The sequence below is a fragment of the Ovis aries genome, chromosome 11, assembly GCF_016772045.2.
Source record: "Ovis aries strain OAR_USU_Benz2616 breed Rambouillet chromosome 11, ARS-UI_Ramb_v3.0, whole genome shotgun sequence".
Classification (NCBI taxonomy): Eukaryota; Metazoa; Chordata; class Mammalia; order Artiodactyla; family Bovidae; genus Ovis; species Ovis aries.
Window position 1 is genome coordinate 39,474,350 of NC_056064.1, and position 12,269 is coordinate 39,486,618.

A 12,269-nucleotide genomic window follows, 5' to 3' on the forward strand; every position below is an offset into this window, starting at 1 on the left:
ATGACAGAGCTGTTTGGATGTGAAAAAAAATCCACCTTAAAAAAATATATCATGCTTTGGGACTTCTCTGGCAGTCCAGCTAAGGCTTCCATTACAGCACACACGGGTTCAGTCACTCGAGGGGGAATTAAGATACTGCATGCCTGTGGTGCCGTCCCCCTCCCCAAACCAGCTCCTGGTGGTCTCCTCTGAGGGCCCACACCAGTCTCCGCCTTTTCTACTTCCATCCTCTGTAACAACCACCTCCCACCGCCTACTCTTTCCTTCCCCACTGCCACTCCCTCATCCTGCTCCACCCAGACCAGGGCCACGCCCTGCCTCCTGACCCTTCCTGACCCTGCCGAGTCCCTGCCTCTGGCCTTCTTGGTATCTTGCTCTGTCCAACCTTGGAGGGTCCCATGGTGGGGATCTTCTGGCTTTGAATCCAACTTTGGGCAGTGGGTGAGTCTTGAAGTCTTAGGGGTCTCAACAGGGATCTTGGGGACTCAAAGTTTCTTTGGCCCCCATTGGCAGGAATGTTCCCATCCCCTTTTCTCCTTCGGTCTGGCTTCATAGGAGAAGAATGTAGGTACAGGATCCGGGGCCAGATACCTGGAGGAACCCAGCTCGTGTGGGGGGTTGGGGGGTGGGGTGGGGTGGGGTGGGGTGGGGGCGGGGAGGGTGGCATACTCTTTGGTTTTCCTTCTCCCTTCCTCTGAGGAGGGGCTGCCAGAATCACAAAGCCTGGATAGTTAGGGTCGCATGAGGTCAGGCCACATCTTTGGAGCCCTGTCCCTGCTCTCTGAAACGCCCTTATCTGTTTACACCAAACACAGTAGTGGGAGGTGGGGGCAGCAGGCCAGGGCTGACTGTGCACAGTGACAACAGGGGCTGAGCCTGAGGAAGGGGGCCGTCCGTAAACACAGTCTGCCCCCAGCCCCAGGGCAGAGGAGAGGCAGCTCGACCAGCCCAGCTGGACCTCCTCTCCTTCTACCTCCCTGGGGAGGGGGCACTCCCAGGCCCACCCCCTCCTCACAGGTGTGCTCTCCCTCCCATCAGCACCCCCTGAGCTGTTTCCACAGCAAGCTGAACTATATTCTGTAAACTCCAGTCCCCTAGCTAGGCAGCCCCCAGTGACAGGACAGGTGTTGGGCCATCACTGCCCCTATATGGGGGGAGGCTGGGGGGAGGCCAGGGGGAGCAAAGGCCCTTTGTAGGTCCACGTGATGCAGTGTGTCTGTTTGTCTTGTCCCCTGTAGCGTCCTGTGAGGGGTCCAGGCAGTGGGTCTCCAGGAATCAATTTGGCTTATGTATCTGGAGCTAATCTCTTAGCCCCAGGGTGCCCCTCATGGTTCCTGGGCCTCTTGGGGAACGGTGAAGGTGGGGTTAGTGGATATCCATCCCTGTGACTGGTTTTGCTGCAAAACTGTCTCCCCTTTGAGTTAATGATTGGTGGGGAGCCCTAGGGACATCATTTCCCGATTCCCTCCCAGCTTGGGCTACGTAACAGGTCCTGAGTTTCCTGGAGCCCTGGTTGCTCAGCCAATAAGGGGTCGAAGCCTTGCCCCACCCTTCTGTGTGTCCCTGCCTGTGTATAAAGCCTGGGGCCCCAGGTGGATGGCTCAAGGGGTTCAGCCCTACCCTGTGCTGAGCTCTCTGCGACACAGCTGGTCCTGCTCACTCTCCAAGATGCTATTTTGGCACAACCAGCCGGAGCACCTGTGGCCGAGCCCTGGGGAGCTGTACCCTGGGCCACCAAGCAGCTTGCTCAGGTAAGGGCCAGAACCCCTCCCTCCAGTCCTCAGGAAGGCCCTGATCCGAGTTGTGATAGGCACGGTAGGGCCATCTGTTTCACGCTGGAGATTATGTCCCTCCAGCCCTCAGGAAGGCCCTGTCTGAGTTGTGATGGGCACGGTAGGGCCATCTGTTTCACGCTGGAGATGATGTCCCTCCAGCCCTCAGGAAGGCCCTGTCTGAGTTGTGATGGGCACGGTAGGGCCATCTGTTTCACGCTGGAGATGATGTCCCTCCAGCCCTCAGGAAGGCCCTGTCTGAGTTGTGATGGGCATGGTAGGGCCACCTGTTTCAAGCTGGAGATGATGTCCCTCCAGCCCTCAGGAAGGCCCTGTCTGAGTTGCGATGGGCACGGTAGGGCCACCTGTTTCACGCTGGAGATGATGTCCCTCCAGCCCTCAGGAAGGCCCTGTCTGAGTTGTGATGGGCACGGTAGGGCCACCTGTTTCACGCTGGAGATGATGGGCTTCCTGCTCTTGGGGGGTGGTTGGTCAGTGCGTGCACGCTCAGTCATATCCAACTCTTTGCGAACCCACTGGGAAATGGTCAAATGTACCTGGAATTTAGTGGGTCCCAGGACATCTCGAAACACCCTAACCACCCACCCGCTCAGGACACATGTTGGGCGGTCACTGGCAGTCAGGCAAGCCTTGCGGTTGCAAATAAGTAATTGATGGCAGATGTTTGCAAATATTGTCGTGTTGGGGATTTGCACCTTTGGGAGGTCTGCTGGAGGCCAGAGGAGCTGAATGGGGACCCCTTAGGCCCTGGCTGCTGCAGGGGTACCTGCTTCAGCAAACTGTAGGCTCCCTGGAAGGAGAATCTGGCAGGAAGAGTCAAAGCCTCTTGGAGGAGGGGGTGGACAGGGCAGAAGCCAGCTGTGCCTTCCTCTCCCTGGCAGGGAGGCCTTGCCCTTACCCTACCTGAAGCAGGAAGAGCTGGCCAACATCCTCCGAGTGGAGCAGCCCTGCCCCGCGTTACAGTACATGCTCTGCGCGGCCACCTCGCCGGTCGTGAAGCAGCAGGAGGAGACCCTCACCTACCTGAACCAGGGTGCGCTGGGCCTGGGCATGGAGAGGGGCTAGCGGGGTGCTAGTGGGAGGCTGGACCCGGGGTGGGCTGGGGGTGGCAGGCAGCCGCTCTGCCCCTGAGAGGGGTGCCCACTTCCCCTCAATTTCTCCTAGGCCAGTCCTATGAGGTACGGATGCTTTGCAACCCCAAACTGGTCGATGCCACCCAGGAGCCCCGGCTGCTGAAGGCAAGTGCCTCCACTCCCAGAACTGGCAAAGGCCTGCTGTGACTCTCCCTCCGGCAGGAAGCCAGTGTCATAACAGTGATGTCATTCTCAAGTAGAACCCTCTCGCGTCCACCTTTTCATTTGACCTTCACAACAGCTCAGTGGTGGCGGGAATTGTTGAGGAAACAGGCACAGTGAGGTGAAGTATTTTCTCAAGGACACAGAGCCAGTAAGTAGCAGAACCAGGATTTAGAAATATATTTACATAGCATTATTCACACACATGATTCCATCTCTCAGGGAAAAAAAAAAGTTTTTATTTAGCTCCCATTCTTTGCCAGAAACTGTTCTATGCACTAGAGATTCAGAGGTAAAGAGACAGATGTGGCTTCCTTCCTCAGGGGACTTGCGTTCTACTGAGACAAACAGGTCATTGAACAATTTAGATACGATTACAAGTTGATTTACAAATCGCAAACTGCTAAGTGCTGCGAAGAAAGAGTGGCTGAGTGCAAAGGGATTAACGCCTCCATTTTACAGATGAGGAAACGGAAGCTCTAGGTTACTTCCTCAGTTTCACTGCTTGTGGAGTGGCAGGTGGCCTCTGGACGCAGATCTAGTTATTCTAAGTCCTTTTGCCCCCTGCAGGTGGGAGGGAAGGTAAGGGGGAGGCTGGCAAGGTTGGCCTGTCCCAGAGGTGGGAGCTGGCTCCCAAATGCCCCGGCGCCCTCCTGTGCCCACAGAGCGTGGTGCGGGTGGTTTTCCACGACCGGCGCCTGTAGTACAGCGAGCAGCAGCAGCTGGACGGGTGGAGGTGGATCCGGCCTGGGGACCGCATCCTGGACATAGGTGCCTGGGGAGGGTCCAGGGCCCTTCAGGGCTGCTGTCTGGCTTAGGGGCCCCTGTGGACGGGAGGTGGCTGAGCCCTGCTCCCTGCCTGCCAATCTGTGCCTGCAGATGTCCCACTGTCCATGGGGGTGCTGGAACCTCAAGTGCTGCCCTCACAACTGAACACTGTGGAGTTTTATTGGGACCCAACCAAGAGGACCTCTCTCTTCCTGCAGGTGAGTCTGAGGCTGGGACAGGAAGGAGGCTGGAAGTCGGATGGGGGTGGCAGCAGCCTATATGGAAAAGAAAAGTGAGCTTGGGTGGAGGTCAGAGGAGGTAATAAGAATGAATCACTTCCAGAAAGCACCACGAGGAACAAAGGTGGACAAATGTTGATTGAATGTCACCATAGGGAAGGACTTGTTAAACATTAAGGTGATGGAAGAAATGACAAAACAGGACAGAATTTAGCTTCATAGAAAGTAATGGTCTTCAAAGTATAGGCAAAATTAAAAAGAGATATCAAACGGGAAAAACAGTTGCCACATATAACGTATATAATGTTATATTTTAAATACATAAAAGTTCTCCTATATTAAAAAGAAAAAGTAGATGAAAGCTCAATAGAAAAATGGGCAAAGGATATAAGCAATTTATAAAGAAAGATACAAATTGATAATAAATGTAGACAGTTCAAACTCACACAATGTTAATAATGCTAATTAAAACTACATGTATATATGCACACACACACACGGCTTCCTTGGTGGTTCAGTGGTAAAGAACCCACCTACCAATGCAGGAGAGATGCCTTCAATCCCTGGGTCAGGAAGATCCCCTGGAGAAGAAAATGGCAATCTACTCCAGTATTCTAGCCTGGGAAATCCCATGGACAAAGCAATGGCGGGCTACAGTCCATGTGTCACAGAGAGACATGACTTGGCGATTAAACAACTATATATATATATATATATATATATACACACACACACACACATATACACACTGGCAAAGACTCTTAAAACTATTCTTGGTAAGCTTTAGAGAAGCAGACAACCTCATGTCCCGAGAATGCAAATTGATGCATCTGTTTTGTAGGTACGTGGGCAAATTTTATTAAATTTAATGTTCATACTCATTTCCCCAGTAGTTCTACCTCAAGAAATGCAGTGTTGAATAAGTACACAAACATACCTTTAGCCGCTATTCATGCCCCTGCCATTTTTTATATTAAAAGATATTAATCAAAATGTCCATCAGATAAGGGTGGACTTTGAAATAGGTGTTTAGTAGTTTATAATGGAAATTGTGTAGCCATTAAAATGATGTTTCGGAAATATTTTATGACAAGAGAAACTGCTTTCACATACGTAAAGGCAGAATGCAGACTTGTGTTTAATGTTTGATTTCTATTTTGCAAAAATAAAAGTGTGTGTGTATATAAAAGTTGTGTTTTTTTCTTGCGCAGAGAAAATATAGAAACAATACTTGAATGTTAACAGTACTCTCTCTGAGAGGTGGGGTGATGGAGATGCCCGTATCCTTTGCACTTTTTCAGTGCTATATTGTACTTAGTTGCTCAGTCTTGACTCTGCGACCTGATGGACTGTGTAGCCTGCCAGGCAAGAATACTGGAGTGGGTTGCCATGTCCTCCTCCAGGGGATCTTCCCGACCCAGGGATTGAACTAGGGTCTCCTGCATTGCAGGCAGATTCTTTACCAGCTGAGCTACCAGGGAAGCCCCCCTGCATCTTCTATGTTGAATAGATTTCCTTTTATAATAAAAAGTATTGTCAAAATTCACATATAAGTCCCTTTTTTGAATGTCCTCTGTACTCTAAGCACCTGGACGAGGAGCCAGGTGGATATGGCACAATTTCAGTTCCACTACTTCTTGGCATGGACCTTGCCCGGATAATGTAATCTCTACGAGCCTCAGCTTCCCTACCTGTAAAGTTAGATTCTTTAACTGTTCTTCACAAGATTGCGGGATGGCAATCACAACCACTGTAGTGGTTGTGCAGGTCAGGAAGTCTTCCTAGAGTAGACTGCTAGGTTTAGCAAATAAAATACAGGACACTCAATTTAGATAAATTTTGAACTGGTACCTACCCTGGAATGAAATGTATGGGCTCAAGTATGAGCAAAGAGAGCTTTCCCAGTAGAGGACTCTAGAGATAGCTATGCAGGTGTATTGGGGTGATAAGTAGGCTAGATGCGTGGGTCAGTGGGTTCATTGATGGGAGAAAGAGCAGCCAGGCAGAAAGGCTTGACTCTTTAAGGTGCTTGAATGCCACAGTCAGGGACTTTGCTTCTCCTCTCATAGTCTTAAGGAGCCACTGAAGGATTTTGAACCAGGTAAAGAACCTAATAAGTTATGCCTTAAGAATAGACACTGGTTGGGGATGGAACGTTGCTGTGGCTGACAGGTAACAGGTTTCAGGTGAGATCCCTTGAATGTGGGCAGGACCTGGATAGTCACCCTTCTTTCCCATCTCAGGTTCACTGCATCAGCACTGAGTTCACTCCTCGGAAAAAAGGTGGGGAGAAAGGCGTCCCCTTCCGCCTCCAGATCGACACTTTCAAGCCCAGTGACAAGGAGCTTCCGCTGGAGCACCTGCATTCAGCTGGCTGCCTCGTCAAGGTGTTTAAGGTACGGGCAGCACGGGGCCCTTTCCCCTCCCTCCCGCCCTCTCAGAGCTGTCACCCTGCCTTGCTGGCTGTGTGGATCTGACTTGGCTTTGTGGTGGACCCTCACTCAGCCTGCAGGCCCTGAACCTGGGACTGTTTTCTTCTCTGTACACAGACGGATGGGGCTTGGTCTCTTTCTCAGAGCCCTTCCTGTCAATGAGAAGTGGGCAGGTAAGGAGGGGAACTATGACGTTTCCTTGTCACCCTCCTGCAGCCCAAAGGAGCTGACCAGAAACTGAAAACTGACTGGGAGAAGATTGAGAAAGAGCCCGTGCATGAGAGAAACAAGTATCAGACAGCCTGTGAGAGCACCGTCTTCATGGAGGTATGTGTGCTGGTCAGTGGGGGCCGGGGGGAGAAAACATCCTCAGTGTACATGTGGGGAGACTGAGGCTTCAGGTATTGCGGCCGCTGCAGGACCATCAGCACCCCCACATACACACCAGTGAGTCCCCGTTTCCTGCGAGGACAGACTGTAGTGCCTGCAGTTGACGGTTCCCCGGAGCGGACTCTCACAGGCTGCCTCTCCTGTGCCCTGCTGCTGCGACCACCCGCCTTTTGCTCCCTTGTCCTGGAGCATCTCCCTTGCTGCTCTAGCTCCTCGAGGAAGCCTTCCCCGACTCCCCCAGCCAGACCTGAGGCTAGTTTAACTCTCTTCATTGTGTGGAAATTTGATCTACCTGTGAGGGGCTCCTGGGGCGGGGACCAAGTTTGGCTCGAGGCCTGCCAACAGTCACCACCGCATGCCTGAATGTCCAGGCTAACCTTGCTGTTTGTTTGCCCCGCAGTGTTCACCGTGGCCAGAGCCCATTTCAGGGGCCCACCCGCCTCCGAGCCCTTTTGCTCTGACCTCTCCCCACTCCTGCAAGCTCCTGTCCCCGGAGAGGTGAGGCAGGATAAACACCTCCTATCAGCCCCTGGGGTGAGAGTGAAGAGAGAAGCCCTCAACTCAGGAGGCCAGCGAGGGGCAGGCCCAGGGGTGCCACTGAGAGAGCTTCTGGGGAACATGTGGGTGACACCAGGACAGGCCTAGGGAACCGTGGGCAGGAGACTGGCCATCCTGCTCTCCCGAGCCAGACTCTCTGCTCCCCCATAGGCTCTGCTCCTCACCATCATTTGCCTTGGACACCTTGGGGGGCAGCCTAGCTCCTGTGAGTCTTCCCCCCACCCCCGACTCTTCCAAAGCCTTCTCAGCAGCTCCCTCTTTTTCCATAATAGGGTGGCCCTGCCCCCTGGTGGACAGATGTGGCATGGCCACAGATCGCAAAATGGTTGCCTGATGGCATTGGGCATGTCCCTCCCGCAGGATGAGCCTCCCTTCTCAGACTTGGGACCCCCAAGGGCAGGGATGTTTCCCCTCCACCTTGTTGTCAGCCCCTGGGTCCATGGTGTTACTTGGACCACTCTTTATGCCTCAGGGTCTGAATCCCGGAGCCTCCATCCTAGAGACACAGCAGTGGTTGCATCGGCACCGGTTCTCCAGCTACTGCCAGTTGCTGGCCAGTTTCACTGGTGAGGCTGGGATCTGGTCCACAGGTAGTGACCAGACATGCAGGGGACTGAGGGCACTCAGGCAGGAAGCCTGTCTGTCCTAGCTTGCTCTGTGTCCTTCAACTTTTATTTAGAACTAATTGTTGAAAAAGCACAATGCTTGCTAGACTCTCTTCTTGTGCATTAGCTCATACAATTTATACATTACCCTTGAGAACAGGGCTCAGAGAGGTTAAATAACTTGCCCAAGGGCACATAGCTAGTCGGTGACAGAGGTGGAATTTGAATCCAAATCTGACTCCCATGCCTGGATATACTAGGATTACAGTGGGTTGTATCCCTTGCCATCCTTGATGCCTGGCCTCTCTTCCCCTAATCTAGCCCTGTCTGACTTTGTAGGCACTGATCTGCTGAAGCTTACTCGCCAGGACCTTATTCAGATCTGTGGAGCTGCTGACGGGATCCGCCTTTTCAATACTCTCAAAGCCAGGTGCTGGGCATTGCCGACCAGGGTTCCCTTTTCATTATAGTGTGCGCGTGCTAAGTCACTTCAGTCACCTCTGACTCTTTGCAACCCTATGACCTGTAGCCTGCCAGGCTCCTCTGTCCATGGGATTCTCCAGGCAAGAATATTGGACTTGGTTGCCACGCCCCTTCTCCAGGGCATCTTCCCCAACCCAGGGATCGAACTTGTCTCCTGCAACAGCAGGCAAGTTCTTTACCACTAGGGCTGCCTGGGAAGCCCTTCCAGTGTAGCTACACTTACCAACTCAGCTGCAGTCATTTCATAGAATGTTTAAATGGAAGGCACCTGAAAAACTACTTAACCCCAAGTCTTTTTACAAAGTAAGAAACTCAGGAGGACAGTAAGAAAACTGAGGGCAACCTGCTGCCTGAGGTCAGAGCAAGGCTAGCAGAGTTGGGCTTGTTAGGTTGCTGTGACTTCTGTACCCATCCCGTGTACATCACTCAGTTTCTGGGGGTAAAGGTGGATTTTTCTCTCCTCTCTCCACAGGGTCCAGTGTTCACTAAATCTTGGTGACCTCTCTCCCTAGACACCTGGGAGGAGGTGGGTTCTCCCAAAGGGGCTAAAACTGGGACCTGTTAGTTCAGGTATGAATGTAGACTTTTCTCTTGGCCCAGGCCGATCCGACACCGGCTGACCTTGTATGTCGCTCAGGAGACCTCTAGGCAAGACGACGAGGCTCCTAAGAACCCTGACTCAGGTGAGGTTCTGGCCTCTTGAGAAAAAAGAAAGCCAGGTGTAGCTGCATGAAACCTCTTCTGGTCTGGGACCCAGCATGCCCTTGGCATTCTCATCTTCCATGAGTTGACTAGTCTTCTCCTTCCAGTATGTCTCCCTGTGTTTATTCCTCCATGCTCTACACTCTCATTCCACAAATTCCATCCAAATTTGTCATTCTATTAGCACAAGGGATTAGAACCCTATAATCTTGTTATTGTATTCGGGCTTAGTCATTCAGTCCCATCGAGTCTTTAAACTGGAGGTTCCTCTCAATTTGAGGCTTTGCCAGAGGTTAAGAAATGGGAAGTGAAAATGGAAGTGAATTTACCAGCTTTTTTCCTTTACTCCTCCCCATCTGGGTGCCTCCCAATGAGCTGTTACTTTGCCCTCTGGGCAGTGGCACCCTCCACTGACTCCTGCCCCTGTGCTGCCCACACCCCCAGGCTTTTATCAGGAGCTCTCTCTGGATGAACTCAGTGCTGTAGAGCTCCTGGGGAAACTGGCTGAACTCCTGGCCCTCCCAGCCAATCAGATCCATCGTCTTTTCCATCAGGGCCCCGGGGGCATCCTCATTCTCCTCAGTGACCAGGTAAAGTAGGCAGTGGTTCCCTGCACGGTCCCACAAAGCCTAGAATACTCTTCCAACCTCGGGCCCAGTCTCGCTGTCTCTGCCCTAGCTTATCCTGTTTGGCTCTAAGAACAGAATTCTTAGTGACCCCTTCTCCCTTGCAGGTGGTTCAGAATCTTAAGGATGAATCATACTTTGTGGCTGTGGTGAAGAAAGGTAGGGGTTTCAGAGGGAGAGGTTGCATGCCTGGCAGGCCCTAGAAAGGTTAAGATTGTCTTATATTGTCTCTTAAATGAGATTGAAAGTTTCCTTGAAGGTGTGTCGTGGGTACTGTGCCCCGGCTAAGTGGTGAACATCTGCTCCATGCCAGCTTTGTGTCAAAAGGAGTCATATAGCTCAGAAAAGCTACTCATTGCTCAGTAAAAAGTAACAATATTCTCATGAGGGGAAAATGCCGGAGTTTCAGGGAGTTATTAGGAGGGAAAGCCCATGCTTTCCCCACCACAGTCTCAACCCCATCAACAGTCATACGGGTCACAAGAGCAGGTGCTTGCTGGACATCACCTGGAGCAGAGCACTTCTGATCAGCAGGCTGGTGGTTCTGGTTATTCACTGTCTGCCCTCTCTCCCTCCTCTGTGCTCCTGTACCCAGGGAGGTCCTGAAGAGCTGGACTCAGGGGCCCTGGAAGAACACTTGATGTGGCAGGTGTACCACAGGCTGCTTTGATGTTTGGGAGCAGCACAATAGGTTGGGGATCTCTCATCTCACTAGAGCCCCTTCTTCTTTAACTGCTTTCAGTGCAGAATCCAGATGGCTACTACCTGGTTCTGACCTAGGCCCAGAGGTGCCCTGCTCAAGAGGAGGAGACTGGTGCCAGCCTGGTTCTTTGGGGTCCTATGTTCACCAGAAGCCTTGTTAAAATCCTCAGATGCTTCACCAGGGTTCAGGTGAAGAGCTAAACCATCATGTGTTCTACAAGCAGGCCCCAGGCTCATGTTTCTTTCTGCTCAGCAGCAAGTCGCTGGAACTCGAGACAAGCTGAGCTAAGCTGGCTAAGCCTGTGAGGCCAACACCCTGGCAACATGGATAAGGAACTCTTGCCCCAAGCTGCTCAACTACAGCTATTCTTGAACAGTGAGGTTACAGAGCTTTATTTTGTAATGTAGTTGAATTAAAATCTTAATTTTGTGTTTCATTTTTAGGTTTATCATCTACCTGAAACTTAATTTTCTGTGTATTTTTTTCCATGTAGAAAACCAACTTTATATTAAATTAGGTACTTTTTAGTAAGTGATATTAAACCATGTTTTATTCCATTCCTTCCCCCCTCCCCCAATCCCCTTCCCTTAAAACTTTCTGATGGAAAATTTTAAACACACTGTAAAGAAAAACCCATGTGTGCATGGTGTGGAAGACAGACCCAAATGCCTTTATTAATCATTTACCCCATTTGTCATTTACTGATCATCTCTGGTGAGTCCTAAACCTGCTGACCTCTGGCTAGGGAGGGTAGGCAGGAGGAAGACTTTAAACACTGACTGAACTGATTAACAGGATTAAAGGACAGGAAGGGAGAATCTGCATATTGAAGTTCAAAGACCTAGAACTTGCCTCCCACAAAGGCCAAGGCTGCCTCAATAAGGACAAGGAAGCAGGCAGGCATCTGCTTGTGCCCCTGGAAGGGAGTGTGGGACCCCGTCGGCCCCAGATGACCAATCCAGACTAGGCCTTTACCTCATGCAGCATGAGTGATTTCAAGTGAGGCTCATGATTCCACAGGGCTCCCCAGGGGTGTTTCAGGGCAGGGCAGACACCCTGAGATCTAAATCGAGGCTGCTGATCCGGCTCTACTTCTCGTCCCTCTCTCCACAGAAGGATAGGGGCACCACTGCCTTTAGCCTTTGTTTATCTTTCAAGCTAGGAGCCTCCAAGCAGACTAGATACTGAAATGAAGAAATCAAAGCAGGTAACATGTTTACTGTATGCCACTATTATTGCTTTTAATCTTCACAACTCTACAAGTACTGTTGTCCCTACTTTACCAACAAAGAACTGAGATAGAGGGGTTAACTGGCCAAGAACTGAGATAGAGGGGTCAACATGGAATTTATTTGATTAACCATTACACTACTCCCTCACTCCTTTTTAGTCTAAGGGCAGTGCTCTGCACAGATAAGGGACTCAGATTGAACTATCAAATTAATTAAGACAAATGTTGTTTAGAAACTCTGATTTATGTCTTCCATTCTTCTTAGAGACAAGTGGAGTGGTATATTAATAAGGCTATTGAAAAGATACTAAATACTTAAAAAAAATTAATGAAGAGTACTAATTAAAGGATAGTAAAAAAAAAAAAATAAAGATGCCAAAAAGATTGAGCCTCGGGGGCCTTTACACACCAAGGGTTCAAGGACGTTAAGAATCTTAGCTACAA

General features: G+C 50.9%; 1 protein-coding gene across 1 annotated transcript; it reads left to right on the forward strand.

Annotated features, from left to right (window-relative positions):
- The first annotated feature begins 333 nt into the window (after positions 1–333).
- LOC101103335 (transcription factor CP2-like protein 1) lies at positions 334–11,136 on the forward strand. The gene is given in 16 exon segments (XM_060395582.1): positions 334–441; positions 1,669–1,751; positions 2,675–2,826; positions 2,958–3,031; positions 3,754–3,859; positions 3,968–4,074; positions 6,339–6,491; positions 6,744–6,854; positions 7,318–7,415; positions 7,626–7,680; positions 7,948–8,041; positions 8,420–8,510; positions 9,164–9,246; positions 9,710–9,855; positions 9,999–10,050; positions 10,634–11,136. Coding segments are annotated over 15 exon segments (1,443 nt in total). The 5' UTR covers positions 334–441; the 3' UTR covers positions 10,672–11,136.
- Positions 11,137–12,269: the final 1,133 nt, after the last annotated feature.